This window comes from Doryrhamphus excisus, chromosome 9 (assembly GCF_030265055.1).
Source record: "Doryrhamphus excisus isolate RoL2022-K1 chromosome 9, RoL_Dexc_1.0, whole genome shotgun sequence".
Classification (NCBI taxonomy): domain Eukaryota; kingdom Metazoa; phylum Chordata; class Actinopteri; order Syngnathiformes; family Syngnathidae; genus Doryrhamphus; species Doryrhamphus excisus.
In genome coordinates this window covers 11800525-11817657 of record NC_080474.1, presented here as the reverse complement: position 1 = coordinate 11817657, position 17133 = coordinate 11800525, and the positions used below count along the sequence as shown (strand labels likewise).

General features: G+C 38.4%; 1 protein-coding gene across 6 annotated transcripts in view; it reads right to left on the bottom strand.

Annotated features, from left to right (window-relative positions):
- The window catches only part of myo1b (myosin IB), a 56145-nt gene extending 39927 nt beyond the window's left edge, over window positions 1-16218 (bottom strand). For 4 of the 6 annotated variants that reach the window (XM_058082231.1, XM_058082234.1, XM_058082233.1 and 1 more), the window contains exons 1-3: window positions 15943-16217; window positions 7655-7803; window positions 4145-4260 (exon numbers count right to left, since the gene is read on the bottom strand). In XM_058082231.1, coding sequence (XP_057938214.1) covers window positions 4145-4260; window positions 7655-7783 — 245 coding nt within the window. In that variant the 5' untranslated portion in view covers window positions 7784-7803; window positions 15943-16217. Of the gene's footprint in view, window positions 1-4144; window positions 4261-7654; window positions 7804-15942 lie in introns of all 6 variants that reach the window. The other 2 variants (XM_058082230.1, XM_058082232.1) reach the window with 1 other exon arrangement.
- Window positions 16219-17133: the final 915 nt, after the last annotated feature.

The window sequence follows — 17133 nt, the reverse complement described above, 5'->3', positions numbered from 1 at the left end:
GTTATCACAATTAATCTTGTGTGGTTATGTTCTGTTCAACTTGTATTTTTTGCATTACACTAATGCCGGCACAGACAATTTTACGTGCTTTAAACAAATGGTTGTTTTATTTGACCCCCAAGAATAAAGACTTAAACAGTAGGCTACTACATTCAAATATATCCAGAGAGCCAACAGTGCAGACTCTGGTTCAACAAACAAATTCTAACTCTAATTCTAACACAAAATAATGTCCAAATAAATGTCCACTTCTTTAAAGAAGCTCAACAAAAACTAAACAAAAATCTTTCCAAAATGATATTGGGAACAGTGCACACCGGACAACTCGGCTTACTGCTATGGCAACTGGGATCACATAAACAATAAATATAGATAGATTTGTTCTTGTCAATAGAACCATCTGGCAGGATGTTAAAGCTAATTGCCATTCATAAAGACTCTTTTCTTATAGCCATGTCTGTCCTCAGGGTGTGTGTTTGCATCACTTCCTGTTTCTCCAAACTACAGGAATACAATAAGTGCTTTTTTTTAACATGTTAACACATTAACTTTGGGAGCACCAATAAAAAAATTGCTGGTACTTTAAGCACCAGTACAAGACAAACCCAGGTCAGTAAATGTAGTGTAGAAACTAAATCTACTAAATCCATAAACACAGGTTATGATGGAAAACAAATCAGAATAATCATGTGCATTCATGGTTCCTTACTAGAATATTTACTATTTCAATTGCATACTTGGTAAGACGCCTTAAAGGACTGCCAGGGGTCCATTGTGACAATGAGGGCCTGAAATTTGACACCAATGTGCCAAATCCTATATATTACAGCTTACTCATGCATGGCTAAACTTACTCTAGGAACTTAAATAGAAGACGACTATGCTTGTAGTTAGGAAAGCCGGTAGTCCATGCAATGCTTAACGTTAACCTTACACAGTTAAGGTGTAAATGAAATAAATACACGCTTTTTTGCAAGAGTTACATTTCATCGGTGTATGATAAAACTCTGCCATCAAATATCTATTTTTGACACACAGCTAATTCCTACACCTCTAAATCATCCGGCTAGCTTGAAGTTGACATTCTCCTCTAATTTTGTATCAACATTTGGAATACGAGTGACTGCTGGATTATGAAATTAGGGCAGTCTGCTGGGTCATCCCGACTAGCTGTCGAAGAAGGCATTTCTCCAAACAATGTCAACATAATCCACATTGCTTGCCTGTTGTAATTAAAATAACGACTTTCAATCGTATAGCGACTGTGTTCAGGTTTTGATGCTGGATTTTTTTATATTAAGGTTCACCTTTGTATCTCTCAATAATTATGGTGCGTTCAAGAACGGTCAAAGTACGAAATCTCAATGTTTTACGAAAAATACTACTGTAAAAATGTGTTTTTTTTTGTTTTTTTTTTTACAGTGGTACATTTTTCTGTACGTTTTACCTTATGTCCATGCATTTTACTGACTTATGGTGAATGACATGTATTTTGCCAAAAAAAAAAACCCAAAAAATGCAAATGATTGTGGCTGTGCATCTTTTGTATCACTAACATTCATTGTATATTGTAACTGGGGAAAAAATGTGGTCCGATGCTCTTTTCACATTTTCACATTGTAAGAATTGTTAGATATTAATATGCAAACACCAAGTCAGAGTAAGTGAAATCGTTATGCATCACAGCTGAAAGATGGAACAGATGCGCAAACCTTGACGACCGACCACTCGTGTGACGTAACTGACAGATGGAAGAATTGGGGATCACAATACCACATCAAACATTTGGGAGCTATATGATGCTACTCTAGAGGCCACACAACCGTGAGTCAGTCGCAAACTAAACGGTTTGAAATTAACTTTTAGAGACGGTTCCTGCTTGGGATTTATTTGTTGTTGAACTTTGTTCATGTGTGTAGACTAAAAAGTATATGAATAAACATTTGTTACAATATATGCTTTTCCCATTAGTATTCATTTTACACATTTACAATAGCAAAAGAGCTGGAAGTAGTGAACCAGACCATAATAAGAACAAGTTATCAGATAAGAATCAGTTGTCAGGCTGTGCTGAGCCTTGGTCACTGAGGTTTCCACTTTTCCTGTAAAAGTGCTGTCCATTGCATCTAATCCTTTGGCTTTTTGTGGTGAAGAACAAGGTTTGCTCCACACGTGAGTGCCAGTGTTTATTTGCTAATTTGACTAGTAAACAAATGCTGGAAAGATGAATGGTCCCTTGAGAGTCGATGTGGCTTGGCAGGAGGGAAGTCAAACATTTTTAATGAATTATGTTTCTAAAAAGGTAAGTCCATTTATAGGAACTTATTATAATGCATTATAATGTGGAAGAGTTAGTGACACTGCTGCATTGGGAAATGTGTTTCTGGTTTACACCACTGTGTTATTTACTTTAGTGTGTGGGGGCACTTTATTTGAAAAGAAATGTGAAAGGTCTGAGCAATTATCAGTTGTTTGTTATGTAGTGTTTCTGCCAGTCAATAAGATGATAAATCAGCAGGCTTGTTTACAATTGAAGATAATTCTACAACCTTGTTTCTGTAACATTTTTTTAAACAAAAATAATAATTTTGTCATTTTAGTTGTAAGATGTACATGTTTACATGTACATATCACCAAATGCACATGTTAAGAAGCTATGAAAAGTAGCTGCTGGTCTCAGCATGTCGAGGGGCTGGGAATATACCGTGAAGTACTTCACTTTTAGAAACCATACCAATTATTTTTCTAACCTTTTCTGAGTAACTGATTTTAAGTTACAAATGTACTAGATGAAGATAAACTATATAAAATGAAACATAATGTTCTGTTACAGTACTGGTAATTTAAGCCCCACATCAGTCACTCGGTAAAGCAATCAGCTGTAATTCAGTCACGCAAAACAATGGCTTGTGGAAAACAAATTTAAATAGTGTTGCATGGCAAAGGCCAAAATGACATAATGAATAACTGTCGATATACATTGTGACTGTTTTTAGCATTAGAGCTAAGCCCAGATGGCCCAATTGGAGGATAAAGATCAATTTATGTAGCGTATTGAATGTTTAAAAACATTTTTTGAGCTGGTTACATACCGCAGCTTTATTTAAAGTAATTGCTCCTCTGCACAAGATAAAGAGCAGGCGAGAACTAGTAAATGTGACCACGCAGAAAGAGAAATGGCATTGCTGTTTTATGTAGGGCTATTTAATTTGCTTGTCTTAGCACACCATAATGGTAGGGCAGGGGTGTCCCAATTTTTACACAGAGGGCTGCATACGAAAAGGATGTGGGGGGCCAGTTTGACATGTATTTCTTGTAAAAAAAAAAAAAAAAAAAAAAAAAAGGCCACAAAAATCACTTCTAATAAGGCAAATGTTTGCTTTTTTTACATTTTATTTATACAACGTCCCACGGGCTGATATAAAATATAATAAGAAAATAATCAGTAATAAGAATTCAACAGATGTAAGTGCCAAATGATGTTAATTTCATTTCAATTCAACGGGGATACAGAGGTGACAATCCACATCAAATTATAGGGATAAATCAAGAACTGATTGAAATCACCAAAATGAACTCAGCTTAGTACCATTCAAGGTTTTTATTGTATGCGAATTGACACCCAAAGGAAAACTGATTAAAACACGAGTTGGGAAGGATTGTCTTGCTTGGATAAAAAAAGCAAAAGCCTGCTTTTGTCTGGGAAGCACGTGCCTACTCTGGGACGGGGGTATTCCCCTCCGCCCAATCCGTCTCTGGAGAGTTGCAGGCCAGAGACAAAGCAGGCTAATTGACGAGTCTTGGCTTTGTTTTGTCTTGGCAGTCTCATGGCAATTCTGGCTTAGGGTTGCCAATAAACAGATGGTCAGCCAAGATGCTGAATGGCCAGCACAAGCTCCCTCCTGACTCTACATACTCTCTACAAGGGCAAGTGCCCTTCTGATTCTGCCCCCCGCCCCATTACAGACTGCATGCACTTGGATTTTTGGACTTACAGTGGCTACTACTAATAGACAATAACTCCTGAATTAAAGCTTTTATGAAGTATTTTAGTCAATAATCACTCTTCACAACCATGACAAAAATAACCAGGTGGAAAAAAAACTTGGAAAATAAATAAGAGTAGTGTGGGAGGGGCACTCACATGTGTGGACTAAGTTCATAGAAGTTTCTGTTGCGATACTCCTCCACTTTTTCTGGGGTGTAGATCAGCATCGACTTGTAGGGGTTCACGGAGATCACCACACTCCCAATATATGTCTGCAGGGAAGGAGTAAACAGCTGGTAAGAATGTGTGCCTTTTTAAAAACACTTGGCTTCAAATTGTTGTTTGTTAAGAAGCATGGGGCGGAATTCTCGGCTTTTCCCAGCTGGGGATTCCAAATACAGTGTCGAGGCTTGCATTGCCTCAAGTGAAACTGAAGATACTTTAATGAAATCTGATACTTTGTGTGGCGCTTTTATTCAACTTAATTTAGAAGTCAGTTTCTACATATATTTTGTTATCCACACATAGCCTCTGCCCCCACAGGGTCCAGACACATATTTTTGTTTTTTGGTACGTCCTTTGTGTTTCAATCCTTGTAGATGCTTGGCCTTATAAGATATGTTGTTTACTATTATGTACAGTCATGGCTAACAATATTGGCATGCCTTCTCCAGTCACCCCATTTCCATCCCTAGCTTGTGGAAGGCCTCATTGGTGGCATCATATACAGTATAACTCCAATATTCTTTCCTTCTTTGGCGTTTGTCTCCCTTCTTCCTCTTTTGGAGTTAATGTGAGTTGGTAAACTGGCTCAACAACAAAGTAATTAAAAAATAGGTGGTAAGATTGCCAACTTCCGTAAATAAGGGACACCTTGTTGGCAAGGCCAACCAACCGGACTTTTTTGCATTTAATTGTGTGAAACAAACATACTAGTTGACCCAAACATGAAGTTAATTTAGTTTTTTAATTTAATTAATTTGCTTCTTTGTTTTAAAGACAACATTTCACTATGGAAAAAATGATAACTACCACCACAGACAGTGGAGCCAGGCAAACGTGTAAACAAAGATGGTAGGATAGTTGAATTACAATGCACACACTGGCATCATAAGGCTTAGACTGTGACAAACTATCATCAATTGACTTGCACATGCCCAAGTAGATAAAAACTCTACACTTGCAATGTCTCATATTTTAGTCACAAAAGGCGGCATTTAGTCGCTGTCTGGAGCTCCGAGATGGTGCGGTAAATGGGTAATTAGCCACTATGTGAGTGCAAAAATCGGAAGACTGCTCACTAATATGCATGATGACAAAAGATAAGGCTTTTGCCTCACTTCTGCCATGAGAGAGTCAGTTAGCCTTGACACAAAACTGCTGATGTGTTATCAGCAGTCCCACTAACATACAAAGAAAAACAGATATCCCATTATCCCACACAAAGCAAACATCAAATGAAATAAAGCACAAACAGGAACTCGTGCGCTTCTGTGTTTTGCATCTCTTAAGTAAAACCTTACATAACGTCAACACCAGGTCTGAGCAATCCAACACTTCAGCTGAGAACGTAACCAGCCATCAACTCCATCCTCCTCCTACGCTCAAAACAGTCTAGATAGCACTTTCACACATCAACCTGAAAAATTGGCTTTACTGTCCATGGTAATGGCTGTTGCGTAACCCACTCCAAAAGAGTGTAGCATGGCCTTGCCTGTGGCAACAACCTCCCACAGCCTCTCATTCAACATCACATAGAAGGAAGTGTTGGGCCTTTTCAAGTGCAGAGGGCTGCAACAAAGGGAAATATTGATTCCAATATAAACAATGTTAAATGCTGATGAGGGTTTCTTAAAAATGTCAAAATCACATGCACACACACAAAAATGAAAAGTGCATCTAACTTATCCTATTCCAGCGGGACCTTGGTTTTTAACAGTTTTTGCCCACTGTCTAAGTTACCGTTCGTCTAAACATTTACATTAAAAAACTAGTGCATTTGCCAGCGTATAATTTTGTGGACTCAAGTACCCAAACAAAGAATCCCATGGATTGGTGACTAAGTCTTCTCATATTATTAATACACTGTGTGAATCTACGTAACTGTGGTTGTACAGCGTCTTTATTACAAAACATGCCTGTTGCCATGCTCTCAACTGCCACCTGTAAGTCATTGTACCCCAGCTCCGTCACCCTTCTATGATGTGATCGCCAGTTGACTCTGTAGTTATTTGCTAACTAACACAGGTACAACATTAGTCTGTTTTCTTTTGAGTACTTCTAAAAATAAATAAAAAAAACTGGAATGAGAGAAAGTTGCAAGTACTTATCAAAGTTGCAAGTGCCAGCACTTTGATAAGAAAGGTGAGAAACACTAATGTAGTAAAACAAAGGTGTGGCTCTTCCTTTCCCCCCTCCCTCTGCTCATCAATGTTAAATGTTCATTTATCCATTTCCTTGGTCATTCATATATATTATGCATTGTTTTTCTGCATGTGACAGTATAACTATTCTCCATAAAATGTGTTTTGTCTTGGTATTTGTGGGTGTCTGGAATGGATTCATTGCATTTACATGGTTTCTTATGGGAAACGATAAAGACCGACCCTTTGGATGAATAACCGGGATACCACTGCATTTATTTAACAACATTGTTTAAAAAAACACAATATCATACATGAGAGAGGGGCCACACAGTGGCCTAGTGGTTAGCATGTTGGCCTTACAGTCACTTTTATTTTGAGAAACTTGAGCTCTGGTTTCCCAGACTCATTACTCCAGATAAATTGCTTTTACCTCATAAATCTTTCTACTAAAATAGTTTTTCAAATAGAAAAATAGGAACAATTACCAGGGAGTGATGTACTGTATATTTAACTTTTCCTACAACATCTAGGTCTTAACTTCTAAAATCAGAAGCTCTGACTTTCTCTTTCCAGAGACCTTGGAACTTTAGCAATATACAAACATCAGCTGAACTCAGGAAATGAGCTGTGTCTTAAGACAATATCTAGTGCACTGCTATGGCTATCATTGCTGCATGAGTTGACAGCATCCCCTGGGCACTGTGAGCCAACAGCAACCGGAGTAGAGCTGTAATCATAACAGCTGATGTCTAGAACAGCCAGACAGTCTGACCATGAAGCTCAGTCCCCATTATGACACAAGAATAGTTTAGTAAACCTTTGCTTAGAGAAGGTCAGTCACAGACATTGTAAAGGGCAAATGAACAAGATGTAGTGGGTTGGAAACCACCACAAATTAATCAATGACATCATTCAAGCTTCCTTTGTCAATATGAATCCCACGTCCAGAATGTCATGCCTCATTTAAAATGCATCATCTCCATCCTCCCCGTTTCTTGGAGAGGTGATTTATTTATTACTGGGTTTCTGTGGGATCTGCATTATTCCTAGTTTGAAGAAGAGCAGAAAAGAGAGAGATCTTTTCTCTGAAAGAAATAGAAATATCAGACCAATGTTTTCCAAACTTTTTAGGCAGCCTCCCCCAGGAGTAGAGGGTACATGACTTCAGGTCCAATGTCTGAAGGGGTACTTGACAGTAAAAAGTTTGGGAACCACTGACTTACAGTATCACTGGAGTCCACTTGAGGAAGGGACAAATTTCTAAAAACACACTTGTTCAATAACACACTATAACACTTACATATATCTCATTGTGGTCAAAACGTTTCCTCAGGTTCTCAATGAAGGAGTCTTCAGACAAGGGTTCCAGGAGGACCATGTCACCGACCCCAATCATGTTGTCCAGAAGTGATTTAGTTTTCACCTCCATTTTGGCTGCCGGTGTCCTCCCTGCAAAAAATAAGGATATTTGTCAAATTCAAACAGGCTTTGCAATAAACTAAAAGAAAGGTATGGCTAGCTTTACCTTTCGTGAATTTTTGTAAGGTCTTAGACCAGGGGTGGGCAAACTATGGCCCGGGGGCCACATCCGGCCCGCCAAGTGATTGAATATGGCCCGCCTGTTCTTTTTAAAGTATTTCATTTAAATTTATCGTACAACCTGGCATCATGGCTTGAGCCAACCTTTTGATGGTTTAAGTAGCTGTTTTCTCAATATTGTTATTTGATGTGGTCTGTTGTTTACAAAGTGCTCCTGAAAAAAGGGACACAAGCACAATAAAAAAATAAAAAAATAATAAAACAATTTAAAAAATAAAAACAAAAAATATTAATTCATTCATTCGCCGGGGTTGCTGGAGCCTATCCCAGCTGTCCTCGGGCGAGACGCGGGGTACACCCTGGACTGGTCGCCAGCCAATCACAGGGCACATATAGACAAACAACCATTCACACTCACATAAAATAAACATATTTAAATAATAATAATAATAAATTTAATTTATAACGCACTTTACGTCAAATGAATGACCTCAAAGTGTACATACAGATACAATAATTCCAGGTGGACAGTTACGTGTAAAAAACATAATAGTCTGGCCCCTCGTCAATTTTGTTAAACCAATGCGGCCCACCCCTGTCTTAGACGCTAATTAAAAAATACGTAAAACATATGCAGAAAATATAACCCTTGAGCAGCTAACTTTTGTTTGTCTTTGACTTGCAAAACAATGCATTCACGTAGGAGTGGATTAATGGTTGCAAACGATGTAATACATAAGGCACACCTTCATGTGGCACACATGAATGATGTGCATAACGACCATCATCTTCATTTTGTTGAGATTTAACAATGAAGTGGAATTACTTCTGCGAGTCATTTTGGAGTAAAAGACAAAAAAAAACAGGAGAATGCAACTAGAAAATACTGCTTGGCGTTCTCTGCTGGCTTGCAAGAATGGCTTATAAATATTTACATAACCAGAACATTGTGCTTGGCTTTTGGGTGTCTGCTCAGATGTAAAAAGTTCCAATTTGTGTGTCTTATAGATCAAAGAAGAAGGTCGTAATGTCTAATGATGCAGCATTGACAGTTGGATCCAGTAAAAGCTAGGCTAGGCTGGAGAGTACTTGTACAAAGACAATGCTGGAGCTAGCAGTTTTCAGTTCTGTGTTGCTCCCAAAAGCCTTTGGGACAGTAATCCCACCGCTATAGGACAGGAGATAAAAGAGGGGCCTAGCATACATTCATCGCCATGATACGGGGCTTTGCTCAACCACAAACGCAAATGTTTACTGCTGTGACAGACCTCTCACACCAGGCCAACACATGAGGCCATGTAACCATCACCATTGTTCACCGCTGTCAAAATACAGAATTTGTGTTTTCTCTGGAAGTGAAGTCAACACATCACTGTTTTGGCTACACTTCGGCATCTTAATAAGCAGCATTTGTAATGCAAAAAGATATCGGAGACAGTTGAGTTGGCACTCTGAAAAATGTAAAAAAAAGAAAATGCAAACCGTCAGTCTTGTGCAGGTGATAAAACCACTCTACTCAACCCAAAAACCCTCAATACTTTCCAATGCATAACTCTGTTTCAGCTGTAAAACAAGTCGTAACTTAGAAACAGACCAAGTTCTTGGGGGAAAAAAATTGGCTCCCTGTGTAGGCTTCCTCTTCACTTTTTCCCTGGCTTCTGTTCCCCTCCAGGGCCTAATGTCATTAGTCCATAAAAAAGCTGACTGAAATAGATAGGCAAGAGTGAATTAATTACTGTTTTTTTCCCCAAATGAAACTGCATAATACACAAACCGAAGCAACTGCTGACACATGTGGATTGCTGAGCCGTAAATGGTTGAGAGATCGGTGTTATGAAATCATTGTTTCAACTGGTATGTTTTCCGTATTATTATTGTACAGAATAAAGTGTCCAAATAAAGCATCTATACATTGATGACTCAATCTCTGGTTCCAAGTTAGACACATTATAGAAAGCAAACCAGGCCAGCATGTGTACTAATGATTGTACCTGTGGCTGAAGTTTACAAGAAAGTACAAGTACAAGTATATAGCTCTAACCGTCCACTCTTTAAAAGTTGAAGTTTGTATCAGACTAGAGTGAAACGGCATCTGCATGCCTCATCTGCCCCCTCACCTCCTCTCATCACTGTATTCAGAAACGTCAATAAAATGTGAAAGGATTATTGATGAAAACCAAGGTTACACTGTATGTACACATAAAAGCTGAAAATGTTCAATGTCTTGGACCTAAACCATGAAAGAGTTCAAGAGGGGTCAGACAACACATATGCACAACCCTCACGGTGGCCATTCTGGTTGGCAACAGGCGGCTTCCGTCTGACGCGTACGGTCAGCATCCACCACAGATCTGGACTTGGCTTGTACGCAGCCAGTAGCACAATCCCATTAATAAGAGTTGCCACCTGCTGCTAAATTCTAACTGTTGGACTTATTCCAAAGAGGGAGAAGAGAAGACCTGGCCGTCTTGATTAAACTCAGGGGATTATTCTTATTGCAGAGTGGTCAAAGGGTGCTCAAGTGCACAGTACGGCTGTGTGCACAGGCACATACTCAACATGTTATTTATTTTACTTTTCATTTGACAAAATGTGGAAGAAAAATGCTCTCTGCTGAGTTACACATCTTGGTTATGTTTTTACAGTTATTTTTACCCACTCAGAGTTCCCAAAAAGCTTTTAAAATATACTTTCAAAGAGCACCGTTGCCAAGATTACACACATCCATGGAGCATTCAGTTGTGAGCACGACACGGTCTGGTGTTAAAATTACAGCAGCAGACAGCATGAGAATGTGACGGAGAAAATGTGTCGGAAGTACCGTCTAATCTACCCCATGTGAGTGAGTGAGTGAGTGAGTGCTCCATTGACTTCCACAATGGTGGCTTGTTCGTTTTCCTGTATAAATGTCAAAGAGATAATGACCGGTCTTCTGTAGACTGTTTTTTCAGGAATAAATACTTATATATTAGTCGTATATTCAGGTCACTTCGGTAATCTCAACTCTAAATTACTGAGTGAAGCAAAGTCACTCATCGAAAATAATGTATTGTCAGGCAGATCGATTGATCAATACCTTTCATTTTAGGATAGGATAGGATCGGTTTAGAAACCGATCTTATCCTCCAATCTTATCCACCACCGCGAATGTTTGAAAGTCAGCCCTTTTGCTCTGCAAGATCGATAGCTAGCAATCAAGCTAAGGCTATGACTAACACTAACAGTTGTTTGTGATTAAATGTGCAAAAATAATACTACAGAAACTGATAATTTAATAGTATGGCAAATAATTTTATAATCCTTTAATTTCTATGAGAGACCTACCTCAGATATGTGTGGTTGCAAGGGTGTTCAATGATTTTCAACAAAACAAGATTGGAACATTGGGTATTATGAGACCCATTACATTGGGTCAGTTATGAGGAAAAAAAAACATATGCATAATAGATTTTAATCTGCAAAAATTTTATATTGTGCTTCGAATTTCATCAAAACAATAATGATTTTTTTTTTTTGCCAACAATGACCTAGATAGCTCAGTCAGGTCAAATCTACAAGACAAAATAGAAATAAATGTACTTATATAAGTGCAAAATGATTCAGTCATCCTAGTGTAAATTACATACTCAAAAAGAGCACAGTTTAAGCTGGGACCTATTATGGTTTTTTTTTTTTTTTTTTTTACACTTTTCTGACCTATAAATGTTGTATTATCGTGTTAAACTATGCTTTCTTTTTACAAAAACATTAAGTGGCATCAACTGTGTCTGAATAAATAAGAAAATGCATTATGCAAAGTAATAGTCTGTAAATTCCCTTCAAATAAGGTTATAATAATAGATGAGTAACAATATCTGAACTTGGTGGCAATAATGGACAATTAAAAACCTCCTTCATGGTGAGGCATCATGGTATGAGTCTGTGCCAAAGAGCAGTCCACTAAACTCGCACACAGCAAGTTGCTTCCTGGAATCTGGAGTCCTCTACACGATTCAGTGATTGTAACACTACTGGTTCATACCGTGTCTGGATACAGAGATGATGAAACTGCAGCGTGAGAATAATACAGAGTGTGGAAGGTGTGCAAACATTGATAGCCATCATTTCCATTTCAATTTGTATAGCAGGCTCCACAAAGAGTGTTGATGACAAAAAAAATGTACAATTCACTGGGCAAATACAGTAGAACCAAACAAGAAAGCCAGACCAGGTGACTGAACTAATGTATTGTCCAATTTGTTAGCATTTACAATACCATGTCACAAAACACACTAAATGAAATCCAGGAATGATCAGTCCCCATTTATCCCTTGTCCTTGTTGTGAAGGTGTCCTTTGGAAAAGGCAGATACTAGTCACACAACCATTCTTGTAACGTTTTCATTTAGAGTAACCGGTATTGTGACAATATCTAACCCAAAAGGACAAAGCTCAATTTACGTACGGACTTTCGCTAATAGGGATTTATTTTGTGGGATTGGATTATCGGGTTAGCATGTTGGCAACACAGTCAGTAGACCTGGAAGATCTGGGTTTGAATCTTCGTTGGGCGTCTCTGTTTGCACATGAAAACATGAGTTTGCATGTTCTCCCCGTGCATGCATGGGTCTCCCATATTAAAAAAAAATGCATGTTAGGTTAATTAAACTACATTCAATCAAGTGAAGCATTTTCCAAAGTAGCACAATAACATTCTTACAGATTTAAGGCACATCAGATTATAAGGTGCATCATACATTTTTGAGAAAATTGCTGTTCGCTCCTGCTATGCAGCCTCTCCTCTTTCATATCTCAGCAGGGATCTACGATCACTCAGTGTAGCAAAAGGTTGTTCAAAGCGAACAGCGGCATATAATGGCGCAAACGGCAAGCTACAAACGTAATAAGATGAACATCCACAGCTACACACTTGCTTAAGAGGTCGGCGTGGCACAAAAAAAGACAAAAAAGTAATAAATAAAGCACTATTAAACACCATAACATCGCAGAAGACACTGAGCTGCCTTAACTAGCCTTCACCATCTTGAAACATGAGACCTCTGCATCAAATCCAGTCTATATCGATATGAACGATATGCTTGTTTTTGATAGTGTGCTTAATTTTTCTGTTTTGTATTCAGCGCAAAAACAACCCATTAGAGCAGGGGTCTCAAAGTCAATTTACTTGGGGGCCACTGGAGCAAGAGTCTGGGCGAGGCTGGGCCACATCAGGTTTTCCAAAAAAAACGCATTTATTAAAAACAGAAAAATGAATAAACTTTGCTTTTGTTCCGATTTTCTACAGGAAAAGCTCTGATAAAACATTCCACTGTTCTCAAATATCTTAATTTTTATTTTTCTACACAAAATAAGATAAAAAATAAATAAACAAAAAAACACCAAATAATAAAAACTTAATAAACCACATATAGTTGGTGGGTAGACAAATTATTTTTTTCAGATTAAAATTAACAAAGCATTATTATAGCCCTGTAGACATGACAAAACACGACTATAGTCACATTTATTCTCTTTTTATTTACAACATATTGCGCAACTGCAGGGTCTTGAGACACATGCTAACTCGCAAACTAGAGAGCTAGCGACCTAAACGGTAGCCTTCAAGTTATTTCCTTTAAACTTAAATAGCCAAAAACGTACCACTTCCACACGGAGAGGGAGGATAACTATTAACAGTTATTTAACCTTTAACATGAACATTAATCAAACGTAATATTTTTTTCTGGGTACATGATACCATAGAGCATCCATATCAAACTTGCGCGGGCTGCACTAACATTAAACTTTCATATCAAGGCGGGGGCCTCAAACTAGTGTCCTACGGGCCACATTTGGCCCGCGGGCCGTGTGTTTGAGACCCCTGCATTAGAGTGTACCAGGTGTGCTGTATTTATCTTGTAAGAGAATGCTCTGACTAACAGGTTGCATTGACTATTATTTACAACTCATACTATAAGCATCAAGTCTTCTTTAAAAACTACTTCAATGAAATAGGATTCTCCTATCAACAGCCATAGGTCCACAATGGTCCAAATCACAATTCACATCAGCTGTTAAAGAGCTAAACCACAGCATCGTGCAAAGTTTGCACTATCCCAGAGTGTGAGCGCATGAATACACTCAAATGTTCACCAGACTGCTTTGCATTAGCAGGATCAGCACAGCGGTCAATGACTAGGTCTGGCTTGGTTTCATCTGTGAATAGAGGAAGCAGCTGTCAAATTTAAATGGACAACACTATCACTGAAGCAAGCATCGAGGGGGTCGAGTTATGTTCGGAAAGTTGAATGCTTTAAAAATATATATTGAGATTGTAACAAACACATAATATCTGTTGCCTCTGCTTTACAAAGCTGATGTGTTGGAAAAAATAGTCAGATACGTATGATTTCCACTGCCAGTGTACAGACAATATCAAATGTCTTTGGAGCAGCACATGAGCATTGCCAGCATCAGATACACTGTACATCTCACCACACTAAGCTACACCAGTAGGCAAAGGAAGTACAAACACTATTTACCATAACCCAGCTGAGAGACTTTGGTCCTTCTACATACACCACCTTTGACCGTGACCGCCTAGTGGGTGGTGATGAAACACACATTTATGAAGCACAATAAACTTAAAACACCCACCAGAATACAGGTATCAGAAACAGAATTAATGATTTGTCAGAACTATGGCTGCAAATAATCATTTTCCAAGTCGATTAATCTGAGGTTTGTGGTTTTGATTAACCGACTAATCAATTTGGGCCTTCAATGTGAACCAAACATCAACACTTAGTTGTGTGGTCTGCAGCTTATCAGAAAAGAGGCAAACATTTCAATAACTAAGGCAAAGTTGATATGTGTGATTAATGGCTTAATCATCGATTAATTGCTGCAGCTGTAGTCAAGACAATGATATACAACTGCACACATCTCACAATTATCTTGCATGTGTGGTGTTTTTTTCCCAGTGTTTGTTCTTGTGAGCCCTACATTTACAAAGTTAAAATGACCAAGAGCTACTCATTTATTTCAACCCAAGCAAATAGAATATGCTTGTTTTAACAGAACAATAACAAAATATTGGTATCTACAACTCTGCTGCACGCAGGCTCCACATTGGTGACCCCTGTCTTACATCATTGTTTGAACAGAAAACTCACAATTGATTTTCTTCTACACTAAAATAAACTTAAATAACCCCAATAACCATCAGATCTTATCAGATCTCCTGTAACTCCTTGTAAAATGTCAGTGTTGACTCAGGAGGAGTATTGTTAATGAAACACAATTCATGTTTATCAACCCATGACCTACTGTAGTTGGTGTTTGGACTAAACACAATCCAAATGATTTGTCAGGTTTTCCATTTATGATTAACATGCAGAGTATACACAATTGACACTCATTTCATTTACCTGTTCAAACAACTTCTAGTGCAAAGGTCTTCAATACCGATGCACAGAGGAAACTGGACTAATAAGAGTGGAAGTTTATCAAAACTTTTATTACACACATTGCACGAGTATTGATTTACTCCAGCAAGCCAACAAAGGAAGTCTTACACCGTAGGTCACTGTGGGTAACTCACTAAGATGCATTGTTATTATCTCAACGTAACACAGGGACTTGTTTCAACAACAAAATATTGAATAGTTGTTGACTTTATTTATTTATACTATTTTTTACTTTCAAACGGTCCTGGGTCGACTCCCGGGTCCGTTCATGTTTTGACGTAAAAGTAATAATAAATAATGAAATCTTGACTAGAAGGGCATTACATACAAGATCCTAGATGCAGTCAATTAAATCCACACTCGAGAAACACGAGCCAAGCAAGCTTGCAAAAATGTGCCTACTCTGACAAAGTCTATCAAGTTATCCACCTATAGTCAAAAGAAATCACAATGGATACTAAGCTCCCTCGACGGTGAAGTGAAGACGAATGAATGAGTTGGGAGGGGATTCGAAGCTTAATTCACACTTGAATCAACCAAAACAAACAATAACCGCGCTAGTGGTTGCTACAGATTTAAACCACTCTAGATGCCGAACTCACCTCCGAAACTCAACAGTTGCTTCCTCTCTTCCAAAATCCAATCTTCGGACAAAAAGTACAACTCTGAAGAGGATTCCCCACGTCCGAGTGGCTCCAAGTCCTTCCCCGCTCTGCGAACTAGCGCGTGTAGTAATATAGGAGCATGGACGTGGCTCTAGGTGCACTTTCAATGGAGCTCTGGATGGACTTAGAGCTCAGGGTCCTCCGGCCGCAGGGAGTGTCCAAAGCTGCGTCTCTAGGATAGTTGAGCGTTCTCTAATCACCTCCGGCGTGCAATGGAGGTGGGGGTAGTGTTGCCTTCACGTGTTATTGGAGATTTGGATACAACCTTTGTGTTTCACTTGGATTTGATTTATGTCACAGGAGATACAAATTGTTGTTTTTCAGCAGCCACAACGTACATTAAGAGTACACAGTATTGCAAAAATACTGTAATGAACTTTTTGAATGAAAGAAAACATTTAAAGGAACTTTCCCAGAATTAGTTCCACGATTTCCGCGATGAATAGCAATGCAACATGTAAGTGATGACGTCACTCCCCATACTGTTACATCATTGCACAACACCGCCCTCGTGTGTTATACATGTAGATCGCACAAACATTTGCTGACTGTTCCAAAATGTTGCTGTCTACGTGATAAAACTGGGGAAGCATATTCCACTTATGCTTTGAATATGTTTTATTATCAAAGTTGATAATGCAGCACACCAAAACAATACAATAAATACATATTTTCATGACTTCTGTTTCTTCACACACAGACCATACAAGCATATAATCGTGTGTTTGTACAATTAAAAATTCTGTTTCTGTGTCTGTGGTGTGTAAAAAAAGTACTTAATTCTTTTAAGCATTACAAACTATGAGAATAAGATAAGGACAATATCAAAAAAGTTAGTGGCTGCAAATTTAACACCCATAACTTCTAAAGTTATTAATACTGTATTAAATTCACTGTCTCATGCGCAAATTGGCAGCTGCTGCTGTTTTGTAAGGCCTTCCCAAAGTAGGAGTGTAACAAGCTGAAATTCTGCTGGCCAGGGGCAATGTGTCTGCAACCACTCCCAGCAGCCTCTTTAATGAGAACCTTGTCAAAGAAGGTACATGTTCTTCTTTTCAGGAGAAAGAAATCGTTACAGGTGCATAGCTTGGATCTGAAAATAACACAGTGAGATTAAAAAAGAGAATG